The sequence below is a fragment of the Parus major genome, chromosome 7 (genome assembly GCF_001522545.3).
Source record: "Parus major isolate Abel chromosome 7, Parus_major1.1, whole genome shotgun sequence".
Taxonomy (NCBI): Eukaryota; Metazoa; Chordata; class Aves; order Passeriformes; family Paridae; genus Parus; species Parus major.
The window spans coordinates 31,178,085-31,195,708 of record NC_031776.1 but is presented as its reverse complement, the minus strand read 5'-3'; the positions used below and the strand labels follow the sequence as shown (position 1 = coordinate 31,195,708).

Here is a 17,624-nt window from a genome sequence, read left to right as displayed (position 1 = left end):
CAGATCTGAAAGCCCCAGGAGCCCCCACCTCCACTACAGCAGCACATCTGGCCCTTAAATTCAGACACCACTGTAGAAAATACTATCTTAAAAGACAGTAAAATTCTAGGTGTAGAGTGTTCTAGGCATATGCTTTCCTCTTACCAAGAGTCTGAGATCCCACAAGCTACACCAAATTGTTAATAGAGAACTGCCTTCAAAAGCATGGCAATTTAATGTACAGCCTTATCAACACTGTCACTGAAACAACACTGAGGTACCTGAAACAATCAGGACTGCATGAATTTGCACTGACACATTTCCATCTCTGTCTTGGTTCTGAAAAGCATTTAAAATCAGGATTCTGTCCTGGGCTGGCAAAAGATATATGGACACCCCAGCCAACAGCCAAACCAAGTTTGTCTTCTGAAGTTCTCCCTGCTCCTATCTCTTTCTTTCACTGAAGATACAGCACACACTCAGTGAGACTTAATTTCAGCTGAAAGCTCTCACTACATACTGTGCTCCATTCTTACATGAATAAATCCTTGAATCTCAAAATGAGAAAGGAGCGTGACTTACCATCTAGTAGTTCTAGAGTAACTGAGGGATCTACATATTCCCACCAGTGTTTTCCATCAGTTGATACTGGAATCTCCCAGTTGGACCACTTGCAGGCCAAGTGAATGCACACACATGCTATCACTGTAGGCTTGTACTGAAGACAGAATGTGGTAAGATGAAGGCTGTTGCACAAATTTCGTAACGAGGAACCAAAGGAAATCAAACATGTAAAACAGAAAACCCAAACAAATCAACCATTAACATACAGAATGAGCTAGCTTATCAATCAACAGCAGTTAAACATTTTGTTGAGTAAGTTCCTAAGATATCTTACTGCCCGAAGAAAACAAAGGGCAGGACATTTATCTGGTAGAAAAGTTTGGTTTTGCTATTAAAAGCCTGATGAACAGTAAATAAATTTACCAATTAATCTATTGTACTTAAGTACTTAAAAGGCAGTATAATATGGTGAATTAAAATTCTGCAGTACAATGCATAGAGCTGATGGTGCAGTCTCTGAATGAGACAATCAGAAGGCCCCCAGCAGTTCCACAGTAGCCAGGTGAGTTATTTGTGGGCTTTGCTTTCACCAGGCCTGCATTTGTGACCTTGTCTTCAGCTTCCAGCACCACAAATACATTGGTTCACTTTCACTGCTTTAGCATAACTTCTCTTAACAGCTGCTTAAGTACAGAATCTTGTCCATCAAGGTACCACCAGAATTTGTTTATTTAGAACAGTTCTAATAACCAGTGGATACCGTTTAAAAATGGTATCTATACATAATGTAATCCTCTTAAATAAAGATTAAAGTAGTTTTGCAAGAGGAAAATTGAAGTAATCAAGAAATTAAGACTAAAGTCTGCTCTCTAATTCTTTCTATGACAGGCTATGTCTACAAAACACCCACTTGAAATCCTAGGACTATAAATTTATCTAAGTACTTAAGTTTTAAAACTATATATTAAGATTAAAGAGCTGTTTCTGAAAGAAATAACATTGGGCTAGTACTAGTCTATCTAAAAAGAAAAATCATCTAGTTGAAAATACCTTAGGCCCACTAGAATTTTATAAGTTAAGACTGGATTAATATACTTAAAGTTAAGAGAAAACTGCCATTAACTACAAGTGTAAACTAAAAATAGTTTTGTACTTACCAAGATGCTCGGATTTCTAGGTTAAGTTTATCTCTGTAATCTTTAGCTGCTATTCAGGCTACCAATTTTAGACTTATGCACTCACAATCGAGAAAAAGTCATCAGAAAGCACCACTACACTTCTCATTGTGCATTTAAGCCCTTTGTGCCGTCAGGCCCTTGTCCAATACACCGCACTGCAGGTGGGGAGGTACCACCACTGGAGGTGGCCCAGTCCCCCACTGCAACAAGGGTAAGACACATCAGGGGGCCCTGCAGTAAAGGAAGCTATAGTGTGCTACAACAGTGCAACAAAGAGGTTCAGGATAACAACCTGTTGGTAGCCATGAAATAGGATGTCTGTGCCAAATCCTTGCTTGCTGTAAGAAAAGAAAAACAGGGAGATTAAAGATCTGCGCAAACTTGTCAGGTTCATCCCAAAATTTAAGCAGTTTTACCTTCCAAAAATCACTGCTGGGTATTTCCAAAGTACTGATCTGGCTTTAGCTAAATAGCCTTTAAAATAACCTTTTCTGAGACACACTCAGTACTGGAGCTGGAGCTGTCATTCCTTTCAGTGCCCCTCCCTCCCCCTGCACAGCCCACAGGACAGCTCCATCCCTCCAACCCCTGACAGGTGAGCACTCTCCTCTGGGAAGCGCTGCTTCCCCAGCCTCACCTGCAGGGAATCCCTGCTTTCACCTGGGAGTGCAGCAGGCAGTCAGTCCCAGCCAATCCCCAGCACAGTGCTCGTCCTGCTCTTGGAGAGGGGCATGGCAGGACACCCTCCCACCTCCCTGGGAACATCCACCTCTCTCTCCCAAAGCCCTGGAACACAGCAAGCCCCCAAGCTACGTGGGGGAAAAAAATCAGTTTTCTGCTCCTTCTAATTAAGAGCACTGTAGTCATAACATTTTGCTCTCTATTTGTTAAACCTACGGCAAAGCTTCGACAGGAAACAGACAAATTCATTTGAGTTAGTCAGAAAAAAAATACTGAAACAAACCACAGGACTGCAACATGCCAGAAATGAAAAACTGACTTGGGCTGTTACAGCCACAGAGTGCTGACCCCTAGAGTGACACCCCAATGCTCCTCACTCAGGTAAGAGAACTTACTGTAACATGCATTTAATGGAATAGCTGGGCACAAGGGGTTTAACCGCAGATTGAATGCAGCCTTCATTGAATTCTTACTTTGACACTATCACTTGAAATCAGTGCTACCTGCAGAAAGCGTAGTGTTGAATTTTATATCAAAGGCAATACTTTTAAACTTTAATTTTAATAATAATATTTCTATAAAGTTTGAGAAATAGTACTGTGGCTTTTAAAATTTAGTTTTTAAAAAGCATATTAAAACGTGATTTAAATAAACTTCTAATAATTGCCAAGGAATAAAATTCAGATTTCTCTTTATGCTACACAGCCAGGTAGTGCCATAATCTGAGAAGAATGTGGAAGTTGCAAGGTAACGGGATCTGTTCCTACACACAAATTGTATTAATCCATAATAATCAAAATGTAAACTGACAATGTGTTATGCTATAATATTTAGTTTGCACGCTGTAATGGTAATTGCATGCCAAAAAACTAAGTTCAACCTCTCCTTCCCAACCAAAATAAAATAAGTTGGAATTACAAAAAAAAAAAAAAAAAGTTGAGATGAGACAGTCATAACAAATAAAAATACACAATGGTTGAGTAAAACTGAAATTGATGTCTTGCTCTTCATTTTTCATCAAAGCAATGCCTAAAGGATCTTCAATGATTTATATGCTCTGTAAAGTTACATATTTGAATTAAAGGAGCAAGACCAAGAAGCATCTCTACTCTCACTGAAATGTCTCTTTTGAATAAGGAAGAAAAGCAGATGCCAGAAAACTTCTATTTAACATCAGCTTGAAAGATGAGTAAATCAAAACACATACCTGGAAGAAAAGAATCACATCTTGAAACACACATTTTAGCCGTAATCAAAAATTACTGTGCTAAATAAATCTATACTATAAGTAGTATGATTCTGTTTCAACTTATTTACAGCTAAATAATAATTACTGCCAAAAGCAACAAGAAATTTCAGCTCACAACTGAAGCCTTTGATAACACAAGGCACAACTGAAAATATCTGTCCCAAACTGTTCCATGTAGGGCAGCTTTGGTTTAGCAGAATCCATCAGTGAAATTAAATCTAATGAATTTTGGTTCCTATATTCTGGTGGTTTATTCCCATTCTAGTAGTGGAAAGTGCATCTCCAAAATTTACATAGTCTTGAAGCAGAGGCTAAAACAAGCCAGCAGAGCTGCTCTTATAACTCACAAGCCGCAGGACCGATGGCTACGACACCAGCCGTGAATGACCAGTTTAGATTTTAGCATTCAGGAGTGATTTAAAACATCCATCCTGTCTCACTGCTGCAGAAGCAGCCATAAGACACGGATCAGTGAAACAGTCATCAATATTTTGAAACAGGACTTGCTGTCTGACACACCTCCTGAAAGGCTGTCTCCAAGAAACTGCCAACTGGAAACCAAAAAGCTTTTTATTTGGCATAGCCACACAATTCAACTGCTTGCAATTCCAAGATACCTGAGTCTTTTCTTCAACACAGCTTATCTTGGATCTTGGGATGCTCATGAAAATGTGACTGCCAAGTCCCCATTAGGAGCTGATATTTGGCTATGCCTGGACCCTGACAAGGTGTAAGCATTCCCCAGGAAGAGGAGATTGCAGATAAGCCAGTCAGCATCAGAAGAGAGAAGCTTGCTGAAGTCCTTCTGGCAAAAGCAAAAAGCCCCAGGCTCTGAGCAGAGAGATGCTGGAGGGTGCCTGTTGTATCTGGAAAGGGCTGGAGGAGTCCATGGTGTAGGCATTCAGGTCATAGCAGTCCTGGTGGCTTTACCTTCTTGAAAGTACTGAAGGCTTGGGAACAGGCCCATAAAAGCCTGAGGTCAAAGTTCAGAACGGGAAGACCGCCTGTAGCAGTGCTGGAGTGCAGCTGGTGTTTCACATCTTTCCACACCATTAAGATTTAAATTTTCCTCATGAGAATAGCCTCTGAAAAAGCTGATGCATTTTTCACTTCCTCTTCTGCTGACTTTGTCTTTCTCAGCCTGATTTAAGCAATGGCATGTGCATACAGATACTATGGGATATTTCAAGGATTTGACAGTGCAATTTCCACAAAAGATTAGTAAGGATCATGGGTGTTCAAGATAACTGATAACCTGCAGTGTAGCGAGAACAATCCTAGAAATCCTTGAGATCTCATCTTCAGTTCCAAAAGGCTGTGTTCCAACACAGAGAAAGGAGTGACTGAAGACTTCCCAAGATGGAGATATAGATTCCAAGTTTCACCAGAAGCAGGCTGAGAACGGACTGATTTTGCACCACAGCTTAAGAGGACTGTGCCACAGTCTTGGCACCAGGGCAGTTTCACTGCTGATCATTCAGCTAATGTTGAAGGCAGCAAGGTTCAAAGCCAGAACAGTTTTTGGTGTTTTGGTGGGGTTTTCCCCCCTTTTCTTTTTTCCTTTCTTCTCTTCACTACTGGAGTATTCTTGGAATGGGCACTGAAGCTTGTTGACAGGCCCTCACATATCCACTGCCTTCAGATTCCTTGGACCTGTGGGATCCTAAGGAATGATGGTCCTGTCTCCTCTTCTCAGTCTCTTGACACTGAGGAAGAATGGTGCAGAAAAAATACTAAGCCCACACCATTTTCCTTGTCTGCTATACTGACCAAACTGCAAAGATGGAACAATGTCATTAACCCATGAGTCTCTGAACACAGAGGGAGTAAATAGATATTATATGCCTGAACATCATGAATCATTATCTATCCATCCAGTCACCCCATCTATGCAAGGATCTGTGCTGTCTAATAACACCTTCAAAAAGGCTTTCAGTCTTAGAGAAGAACTCATTTTTTTCTTTAGTTGTATGTTGAAGCAATTATATTTATTTGCACCAATTTCCACTTACTAGTTCATCTTCAGCTTCCAGCAATTGATTCTGGTGTGCCACTGCCAGACTAGACAGTCTTCTGACAAAGGACTTGGCTGAAATTTTTGAGTATCATCAACACAACCTGGGTTTTTATTTTTTCATTTTATTTTTAAAGGGGACAGCTTACAGCTTAATAACAGGTAATACTGACTGCATAAAACAAACTACCCTGGATGCAAGACAGCAAAAATGTGATGGAGAGAATCAGCCATCCTCTGAGGCACTGCAGTTTAGTCAGCCAAAGGGCCCTTTCTCACCACCTGACAATGCAGTGCAAAAACCCCCAAGTCTACACTTGCAGACCTCAGCTAACTTTGCTGCCTTTTTTTTGATACTGTCAAGACATTACATTCCTTCCTTCCTCCTCTCTCCAAACGTGCAGTTGGGGGTTTTAATCACAACAGGCTTCGATAAGTTAATCACTTTTATTCAAAAAAGGTATCTCTGCCTTCTGAAATGGTATTTTTTGTTCAAGATGACATTACCAGAACTGGATGAAGTAACCTTGGATTTCTCTAACCTCTCAGTCAATCCCTCTAACACTAAAGGTTTAACATGACAAATCTCAGGTAAATTTCGAAAGCTTCAGGTCTCAGATGTCTGAGTGTTGCATCTACTGACACTGAAAACCTACACTGTCCAATAAATAAATGTTCAGGGTAGAAAACTACCACCATGTCATTGAAGATAATCACTGTGCCCATGGGCCCATCTCTTTGTCCTCTCAACACAAAACCAATGGTCCATGGCAGTTATTCTGTCCTTGCTTGACTTGCACGCATGACTTCACATTTCATGCCTTATGTTTCAAATTAATTAATTAGGCTCCTTTTTCTTATTTTAATATGAGGTATTCAAATCTTGTGCTCATAGTCTACACCACTCCTAGTGACACATGCTCCCAAGGATTCCATACACACACACTAAGGAGCACACCTCCCTCAGTGAGCAGGTTTTCAAACATCAGACATTACATTCACTGTGCACCAGCCCTTCAGCTACATGGGCTTTCAGCCCACACTGAAGTCTTCAGATTTCAAGACTTGACATCACTTTAGACTTCTAAGTATTTTTTCAAGCCTGCTGACATTAAATATGTCATTGAATATTTTAAATTATTAAATAAAATTAAATATTAGTTTAAAGATGTCAAATTAAAAAATTCACAGTATCTTCAAAGTATGAATTTTGTCAGTACAAAAAATTAGCTTACAAAACACAGAGGGAAAAGCTGAACTGCCTCAGAGTGGTATCTACCCTTGATGAAAGGAAATCCACTTTGTGTAGCAGTGTGCCTGTAAGCTTGAGTGACACACACTAATGTGGAAATCTTGAGGCGATACATTGCCCCCACCCCTCCCCACAGCCCCAAACACAAACAGAAGCACAGGGGCTCCCCAAAACAGTAAAATGTGCTCACATTTACAGTGACCAACAGCTAAGAAAAACCAAAGTAAAACTCTACAGAGCAGCTGGTGCAGACTACTGAGACTTCAGGTGCAACTGGAATCATGCACCAAGTGACAACCAAATCTGGGCAGAAAGCAGAGAATCATTATCTCATATCAAGGATAGCAATAAAACTGAAGACACTACACCAGGAAGCTACAGCAATAAGACACTCTTCCTTAAAAGAACTCCATTAATTCCAGAGTTACTACAGACCAAATCTAGTTAACAGGATTAGGTTGTACCTAACTTTCATATATTTTTTAGAGGGAGAAGAAAAAACACCGAAAACTTAGAAGCACTTACGCCTTTTTCACTGCAAAACCAGCTAATGACTAACATTTCTAATCATTTCACAACACTTTTTCCTTAAGAAACATAATTAAAGTGAAAAGCTTATTTTAGATGCTTTTAAAACTGATTCCTAATTTTTTTCATCCTACATCTTATAAGGGGGTGTTTTAATCTTTTTTTAAAGCTCCAAAAGAAACCAATTCAGGAATTAAAGAAGATGTGCCAAAATGCCACAAAAAATACAGAGAACAAAACAGGTTTCTAGCCAGTCACACTAGTGAGCTGCATACAAGGTACAGGATATGTTTAACTAAAGGTTTGGGGTTTTGTGCTACCATCCAGAACAAGTAAGGACGCACTGCTCCAGAAAAACAATTAGTCACACCTATTTGCATGTGACAGCCAACTTGCTGTGCACTCTCTTTATCCCTCAGTCCATTACCTTTGAAGAGTTTCTAAGACAAAAAGCTGGCATTAGCCATCAATGGGTAAAACTACTTCAGAGTCAAAGTCATCAGCTCAGAATGACACTATGGATCTGGCCAATCAGTTTGCAACTGCTTCTGTCATTCCAGAACACATGGAACAGGTACTATTAAAATCAAAGCTAATAAGAAAACAAAAAAATTATGAAGGACAGAGGACTGGACTCTATAAATCTCTAAAGGTTAAGATCAAACTTTTAATAATTAATTTTAAACATACTTGTATAACATAGTTGGTGAAAAATCATATTAGACATTACTTTCAAATTTTACTAGAAAGTTAAGAAAGGACTTACAGAAGTGGTTAAAAGTCACTGACCTCTCACTAACTGTGTACATTTCACAACATCTGTGTGTGGATGTTCAATGGTAATCTCAAAACCTGAGGAGTTACAAAAACATTTTAGAATTATACATTTGCATCTGTAAGATAAAAAGCAAACCCCTGAAGTTTCCCCGCAGACCTAAAATACTTTCTAAACCTTTGCACTGCAGAATAAGTAACACAATTTAAGTACCTTTTTTTCTTTACTTTTTCATACTTTTGAATGGCAGATGGTAAAGCCACTTTGTAATCCATTATTAAAATATTCCTCCAGTAATCTCATATCCTGTACACACATGAATTGGTAAATTACTATCTTTTCAAAGCTGAATATATCTGAACAATTTCTACCAAGTTAAAAATTTGTCAGTTAAAACTGTACTGCAAACACAGTGAAATATGTGTGTGCATGTATACTTTAATTAATTGATTTCTAGCACTTAAACATGTTGCATGTATAAAATCAGAATTAAGTCTATTTGTAGATCAGTGACTTAAGAAACGGTTCTTGGTTTTTGACACTGTTTTAAGAACTAGGTCACTACTGTGAGCTATTTTTTTAACAATACCCCAAGTGGTATTTAAGAATATCTGAGCAAGTCAGTGTTCTCAGGCCTCTGGCTGTAATTGTCTCTGTGGTATTTTAGTCAGAAGAGTGCCTTGACAGAACATTCCACTTCAAATTTTGGAATCATCCAAATCCATTAAATGGTTACACTACAAATTGTGTTATTCAAACTCAGCAGCTGCTCAATTACATAATATCCTGCTATGGAAAGGCAGAATGGGGAAGAGCATTGGATACAAAGCTGTTTCCAGCTGCTTCAGTTTATACACACAGCCACAGCCTACAACACCATGTTACTTTATGGGAAGAAATGTCAATGTAATTACTATTTGGAGTAAAACCTATTTGGAAGCCTACACATTTCTAACTCAAACTGTCAGAAACATCTCTTTCACAAGTACAGACACACCTTTCTTCTCTGCAGTGAACACAGCAGAACTGCTAACACAAAACTAAATTCACAGGTCAGAAGTTACACAGGAAAACAGTTAAATTCTAGTGTACAAATAGCCCATCAAAAATCCAGTTATTTGGGTCCCATTAGCTCTTTCTTCATGGCAAGTTAGCTGCACAGGAGGTATTTAGAAAGACATACCTAAAGTTTGAAGCATTATTGTTTCAAGTATAACCAGCTCTTGGGCTTGCTGAAGGTATGCCTGAAACAAACAAGCAGAGAGGTGAAGACACAGCCATCAATTGCCTCAGAACTTCATTCACACAACCCCTCTGGTACAGCACTGGCCACACGAGACCAGTACCCAGCCAGTGAGCACTGACAGTTCACAACACTTCACACTGGGGTCATTTTCTTCAAACAGTACAAGCACTGCTACAAAATCAGGCCCACCTGCCTGCCTTTCACTGGAAGATTAACTTGGTCTGGATCTCAGACAATCGATTCCAGCAAAGCATTTTTGGGAGGTCAGGTGGGTGCCCTAAAAATTTCAAGATGGAGTAATCTCTTCAAGTTTCATAACAAATAAGTGAGTCTTTAAGAAAGTGCATTAAGTAATAGAAAGACTTAAATGGTGTAAAAAGAAAGGCTTTTTTTTAATAGGCTCCAGACAGCAATAATCCAGCAAGACAATGTAACAAATCATTAGATGAAATGTCGTATTTCAAACCATGTATCTTTGAAACCATAACTTCCACCTACATCACTCTTTGTATCCAGTTGTGGCTCTTGAGGATGAAGACATGCATTTGCTACTTTAATAACATGTTCAAGTTTCCGTGGCTGTTCTTCCACTTTTGCAGCCAAAAACAATGCCGTGGGAGACATTATCTGGAGAAGAAAAACGTGTATTTTTAAACTTTTTACAAGCAGGATTTGAATTTCTATGGAGTCTAAACTAGCATAGAAAAAGTTTAAGAAGCAGGATTTGTGGCTTTTTTCCCCAGTTTCGAAGTCATGCAAGGCAACAAAAACATAACCAGTCATGTTTTATTTTGTAACTGATGCAATCCTCTCAGCAGTGCAGGGAAGGAGTAGCATAATGTTAAATTATATTTGTGAGTAAGATGTCTGAGGTCAAACTAATTCTAGTTCAACATAAAAAAAAATATTTTGGCCCAGAAGACTTAGTCACAGTAGAACAGGCTGTTTCAAGTTAAATATACTTTGTGAGAAAGTTCATCCAATTTCTTGCACAGAGCAAGTCACTACACCATCTTTTCACTAAAACAGCTGATCACAAGTTCTGCTAGCATTTAATTCTCCCAAAGAGTGAGAAACTTTGTAGAGAACTTTAATAAAAACAGCTTGCTATATAAACATAAGCTCTACAAGCAAAAGAAAATTTATATATACCCATATATTCTTAGAAACTTTACTATATGCCCAACAGTACTCGGAGAACAAACCATAAGAATTTGTAAAACACCACTTATATCAAATGTTAGTAAAGACTAAACATTACACTTAAAGATGAAAATTTTTATCAAACTCTAGGTGTCATAAGGTAGCAGTTCAGTATCACCTAAGAGTTAGCTGTGAAGTAGAATTTTGGTGCCTGTTGTCAGCTAGAGTAACTGATGCGTGCAGACAGAACACAGCAAACCACAAATCACTGGTGCATTGGGTTCTCTTTGCATGCAAAAACTGCCCATGTTAACCAGGAATTAAAACGGTACTAGAAATCATCTAGACATAAGCTGATCAAAATGGTTAAAATTAAGCCAGTATAAAGCATGTATTCTGAGAGACTGAAATAGCTGCTTCCTGAGTATTTAATTAATGCATGGTGCAAGCAGTGCAGGTATTGGATTTCTCATTCAATGCCTAAATAGAACTAAGCTAAATAGGAGGCATAGCCTCCCCAATGTCAAATTTGCTTTTTTTGCCAGTAAGCAGCCCTTTTCTATGCCAAAATGAAACATTTGGTATAAAAATTTACAATATATGCCAAACTGCAACAAACTAATTAAGCATTTAAGGGATTAAATTTCAGAAGCTTTCAAATGTATTGAGAGTACTTTTTGCATCCTTGAATCACTTTGAAATGTCTGCTTGGATCTTAAGTAAAACTTTAAAGCTGGCAGACTTGAAAATTGATACCCTGGTAAGGCAATACCCCTTTGATGAGTAGAAGTGTGCCATGAGAAATCTAGCAAAAAATCTCAGTCTATAAAAACCAACCACCCAAAACAAGTCACAGGGAGCAAATTCTTTTACCAGGGAGACAAGAATCCCTGTTCTCTTTTTAAGAATCTTGTAACCTAAGCCTGATGAACAAATGAAATAAAAACCCAAAGTGAAGTGTTGCTGAACAAGGCCATATTAGCACTGTCATTTAATACTTCTGATGATTCCTATCCCCATTGCTTGAAGAAATGATTTGAAATTCTGGAAGGAATTTTCTTTGCCAGGGACATACTACTTGAAATGTGTCTCACACTGGGAGATAAAACTTTTAAACAGTAAATGTGATGGAAACACTTTCTGGAGTTCAGAAAGTGAGAGTATCAACAGCTCTGAAGTGGCAGAAAATGCAGATGATGTCAGCACACACAGGCATAAGCCAACACACACACATCATATAAAGGTAGTTTACAGAACTCAATATTCAACAACTGCCATGGATGAAAACATTTCCATTTCACAGAGGCATTATCTGAACTAAGTCACCAATGATGGCACAATTCAATCACCAGCTAATTCTCACCCACTCTTTACTCTGACTGCACCAAAGTTCTACTTCTTTCCAAAAAAGCACCACCAGGCTGACTTCAGGATCTCTTCTGATTTACTGAAGGAGATCACATCTGGCCAAGAAGTCTCCACACAATTCTGGTCTCCAAGACCTTACACAAAACATAGCTCTGGAGGCTGATTAAGTCAAGCTGGTTAACTGTCATTTAACTCTGGTTTGTCAGAAATCTATCTACAGCCCAATTAACTATTTCCTTATAAAAAAAGGAATGTTGGCTTCTGGCCAAAGAATTTCAGGTCTCTGTCTTATCTAGGACAAGGGTTCTCACTCCCAGTTTAGAGTAGGCCATTATTTTTAGCTCCCTTGGTATTGATTCAGAAAAACAGACATCCTAAGTAAAATTCCAGACTTGGCACAAATGTAGCTTTAGTGAACACACCCTGCTAAGTGTATAAGTGGAAAAGTTACTCAAATGCTTTCATTCATTTCCAATTACCAAAAATGGCAAAAAACCCAAGCAAAGTGGAACAAAAAAAGCAAAATTAAAGAAACGTACTTGACAAAGCAATAATACATTTCCTATATATAAATATCTTAATTTGATATCAACCAAAATAATTTAGAGTAATTATACACTATGCACCCAAAATAGTCTTAAAAACTTTGAGAAATCTTCAGAACACATGTGATATATGATATTAAATCCCACTTTATTACTAGTTGAGAATCTCGGAAACCAAGTCCCACAGAAACAGGAAAAAACCCCAAAACATAAGAGCCTTGTTAACACAATCCAAAACCAGTATACAGCAAGTTTCATTTGGAACTGTTGTACAAGTCCTTTTTCATTTCAAAAGTTCAAGGCAGTGTAAAGACAAAGGCATTCAGAAAAATCTCAGAACATATCAGCAGCATGCATGTACTTTCTGAGATCTCCCTCTCCCTTCTAATGCCAATATTTGCATGGTTTTAGACTTGATCCAGTTTAACCTAAGACATTGTTTCCAGTCTATGAGTTTTTTTGTGTTTCAAGTTTGAACACAAAGAGCTGTGAGGAATTTTTTTTATTATAACCAGGAGCTCACATTGCATAAAAGCAGCAAATATGTTAAATTGCAATATTAAAACCAGAACTGAAGTGCCCAAAACAGCCTCACAGGAGCTTAAAGAGTATTATGAAAGTTTCAAGAACTTTGCAAAACTGCAAAGTCATCTCTTTAATACTGTGATTTGGACAAGGCACAAGGAAGGGAATGCAGAAGGACTGGAAACAAAACACCCTCCACACAACTCACCTACCTTCCACTTGAAGGAAAAGAATTCCTCATGCAGCCTTCTTTAGGCTCTTCTAAGTTCCACTGCATGTCAAAAAAGCCCCTTGAGATCATCAAGACTATTTTCAACTGGCTGTTTGGTATTCCACATAATTTCTAAGGATTATATTAAAAAACTACAGCTACCATTTGGATGCCTTACCTCTCATTGCCAGCATATGAAGCATTTTCCCCCCTTTCTGTTCTTTGAATCAATGTACTGAGGAATGAGCATCTAAAAGAACTATTTGCTATATAACAATGTAACACACCCAAGCACTACAGAAACAGTATTTGCAAAAAAAATTTATTTTTGAAGATATTTTAAAGTATAATAGGGAGGCTAGTACTGTCTAAAAAGCCAGCAAGCTCTCCCCATCCCAATATTAGCACAGACTAACTTTATACTAAGTAACCCAAAGTTCCTATGCCCTGGTCAGCAAGGTAGAAAGAATAATTTGTGCTGAGGACATCCACAGTAGCTCCTGTCATTTGCATAGCCAGGGAAATTAGTAGTCAGGGCATTCAATTCTGCTTCCCAGAATTAGTAAAGCAAGTTTCCATCCTCACTGGGGCACAGCAATCTTACAAGGACTTTGCCTGCCTTGACTGCAACATCAAAACCTCAATTCTTTCTTCTTTCTTGTGTGCAAGTACTCTGTAGGTAATCCAGAGCAACTCTTAAGTGACTTGCTAGCTCACAGAAACTTCACAAAAAAAGGGATATTTGGTCATTAGAGCAGTACATGTAATACATTCTCAATGATCCAAGACTACATCAGCTGGTATATTCCACCCCTGTGGCTCTACAGACTGGAGATACTGTTGGGAATTCTGTTCCCTGTTCACAGATGACTCAAACTCCTGCAAGCCTGTAAAATGGTTTAGCAGTAACTTATACTGAAGAAAAAAACCCCATAAAATTAAGGTAACATCTATTCAGCAACTGAGCTTCCAGTACAAGCCCTGTTTGTTAACAATTAAGAGCATGTCACCTACATGACATACATGTATATTTGTATAACCTGGCAGTTAAACATGATGATAAATGTGCAAGTGCTTATTACCAGACTAAAAATATTAATCTACCAATAAAACAAAACAACACAGGCCACATTTTTTACAGCTGAAGATCACAAGGCATTCTGACTAATGGCCATCTAATTTTCTAGCCCCAGCATACAGATTCCTTCCTGCCATGGATAAACAGCACCACGTGCACACAACAAAGAAATAGTAGAGATATACTGCATATGCTGTTGGATAGCTTATTTAGGTCTTACCTTTGAGACTGCCAGTACCTTACTATTCCTCTCTAAGGGTTACTTTCTTCTTGCAGAGATGAATACTCTTGGCATTGTTTAGTGTGCCAAGTACTCTGGAGATTTGATATTGATTATTTATTAGAGTTCTTGGCTTTTGCTTTCTCTACAGAGGATCTAATGGATGGTTTGGGAGTATTTTAAAAGTGACTCCCTTCACTGAGACCCTCTTAACCCTACAGAATTGTAAAAAGAAAATGCTCTTGCCCATCAGTACATACACAAAGCCATTCTCTGGCATTTTGCTCATTAATAATTACAAAAAGGAGTTCAGCAAGAATCAGTACTGATGTACAACCTGGAGTTCACTTGCTTTTAACTTTGAACATTATTACCTGAAAATTAATTAAACAGTACACTTCTCTCCCCTGTAATTGTTGCAGTTTCCATGGCATTCTGCCCTTACATAGCTTACTTATGAATTTTAAGACTCCTAATTTAACTTAAGCCATAGTTTTCATATAAAGCGCACTATACATTCAAACACTACTGTGCTACCAGTTCCAAGTGACTGCCATTTACCAGTATCCAGTGAAAACTCCAACACAGCAGCCAAAGCTTCTTGCTGCCTAAATCTAGCCCAGATTACCAGCTGACAGTACAAAGGGTACTCCAGCAGGTGACAGAACAGGTATGTTGGGTATAAACACAGCAGCTCGACACCGAGCTATCTCTCCACTCCAAGCAGCTCCAGTTTATCAAGCCCACAAGCCATTCACAGTCCCAGAAAACTCTGGATGCCTCCCCAGCTCCTCTTCCACCAGCTCCAGGTTACTGCTACGTGGGCAGAACAGCAGCAGGAGGGGAGAAAGTGAAACTTATATGGATGAACACTGCAGCTTTGCTAACAAGCTGCTGGAAAATTGAGTTTAGCTCAGATTTTGCATGAAAAATATTTATACATACTTCTGATATGTACCTACAAATGAATATGCATTTCCAGCTAAATAGATACCAAATAAGATGCCCATTTACCCAGCCAACAATAATCAACAAATGCATGACAGAAAGAAGAGTGGGCTCTCCTTGCACCTCACTGTGTACCTGCCCCAACTGCAGACACTGCTAGGTTTGCAAGAGACTACCCCTTGGTAGATAAAGGTCTGCTCTGACTTAGACCTAACATCTGTCACACCCTCAATATGTTTATTTTGTCATTACAAGATCTAAGAAAACTCATCCTTAACATTTAATAAAAAAACACTATCACTATTAACTGTTTTTCTTTAAAACAAACAAACCCCAAGAACACCTAGGCTACTGTATTATTATTTTTCCACCTACTGCATCCTTTATTGGACATTAAAAAAAAAAAAAAAAAGCCTGACATTTCCAAGATATCTCCAGTTCCATACCTGTTACAATATTCCTCAATAATAGGTATAATTTTAACAACACATTCAGAGTTCAAAGTCAACATGTCCAGCTTATTAGGTAAAACAAGATGACTTGTCATCAGATGTAAAAATTTTTCTTGTCTAATGTGATTTATCACACCACTTAAGACTAGACTAGCTGAAAGAATTTACACTGCCTCAGGAACAGCTACATAATCCACATGGATACATCACATAACCACATTATCATTGTCAGATACACCATGCCAGAACTTCCACTGACTTAACCAAGAAAAATGTGTGTTCCTACAAATTAGCCTTTCAATCTTCAGCACATAAACACCAACCACATTTGAAACATCTAAATGTATTCTTCACACATCTGAAATGTGCTTGCTGATGGTGCCTTTTTATTTCGATGGCAGAAGATAAAATCTAATTGCCGCTAGTTGAAGTAATCCAAAGTTGAAAACAAGTATCATTACTGCTTCGAAACCATAGATAAGAAGCTAGAATGCCTAAAAACAAATCACACTTCACACTCCTGCATATAACACTTCTCAGTCGCAACTGCCAAAATTATGGGTATGTTATTACCAAACATAAAGTCATACTTACATTTCGATTAAATTTTGTGAAGGAATGATGCATATAAAACCTGTGCATGTAAACAATTGCAGTATTTATCGTAAGCTGAGATCTGAAAGATTAAATGAAGGAAACACTACATATTAAGAAGACTGTCTACAAGAACTGAAAGCCATGCCCTTTCCACATCAATCACTGCTCTCAACATACTGGCTTCAGCTGAAAATGGATTAGGGACGTGACAATTCAGAACTTAACTGATATTAACACATCCTTAACTGATATTAACACATATTCTTCCCATCTGCTTCGCAGACCATGTGGAGATTCCTACGCCACGCTCCCCACAGTCACCCACGGAATGAAAACTCCTCAATGGGCGACATACACTGAAACACTCTCCCAAGTGCTTTTGTTTTGTTCCAGTTCAACTATTTCACTAAGGGATTTGAGGGTTTGGCCTTGCTCTGATCGATTTTTTTAAATTATTTTTTCCTTTTAAAAATCGCATTAAAGAATGGCTAAAGAGGAGTTGCGCGTTTCGGAGGAAACAGCAACTGGGATTTACTTTAGAAGTGCCCCAAGCCGCAGCCGCGGCCACAAACGCGGCTGAGAGGGCAGGTGGGGAGCCGAGTCCCTCACCCGCCGACAAAGAGCGCGGCGCGGGGGCTTCGCCAGGCTCCTCCTCCCATTCTGTGCCTCAGGCCACGGCTCCATCCCGCGGGAGCGCCGGCCGGGGCTGCGGAGCAGCGGGCAAGGGTCCCGGGGAGGGCTCCCACCCGAGGGAAAGGGTTTCCCGCAACCCCACCACACGCGGTCCCCGCCGCCCTCATGCCCGTCCCGCCCGGCCCCGCTCGGATACACGTTGAGGCGCTGGCCCATGTCTTGGATCAGGTTGGCCGCCTGCTGCCGGTACGAGAGCTCCTTGTCGGCCTCCACGCCGCAGCGCCGTGAGGGCGTGTTCTCCAGCTGTTCGCGGCTGAAGAACCAGCGCGACGCGGCCGAGGAGCCGCCGCCGCCCCGCGCCGCGGACCCCACGGAGCCCGCGCCCGCCGCCGCCATGACACCTCCTCCTACTCCGGCGCCTCCTCCCGCCGCCTCCAT

General features: G+C 39.5%; 1 protein-coding gene across 11 annotated transcripts in view; it reads right to left on the bottom strand.

Moving 5' to 3' along the window:
• Positions 1-17,624, bottom strand: part of CCNT2 (cyclin T2) — a 26,008-nt gene extending 8,384 nt beyond the window's left edge. For 2 of the 11 annotated variants that reach the window (XM_015634861.1, XM_015634860.2), the window contains exons 1-7: positions 17,383-17,624; positions 16,551-16,632; positions 9,965-10,093; positions 9,404-9,464; positions 8,235-8,297; positions 2,014-2,059; positions 562-725 (exon numbers count right to left, since the gene is read on the bottom strand). In XM_015634861.1, coding sequence (XP_015490347.1) covers positions 562-725; positions 2,014-2,059; positions 8,235-8,297; positions 9,404-9,464; positions 9,965-10,093; positions 16,551-16,632; positions 17,383-17,624 — 787 coding nt within the window. The other 9 variants (XM_015634864.1, XM_015634863.2, XR_002001958.1 and 6 more) reach the window with 8 other exon arrangements.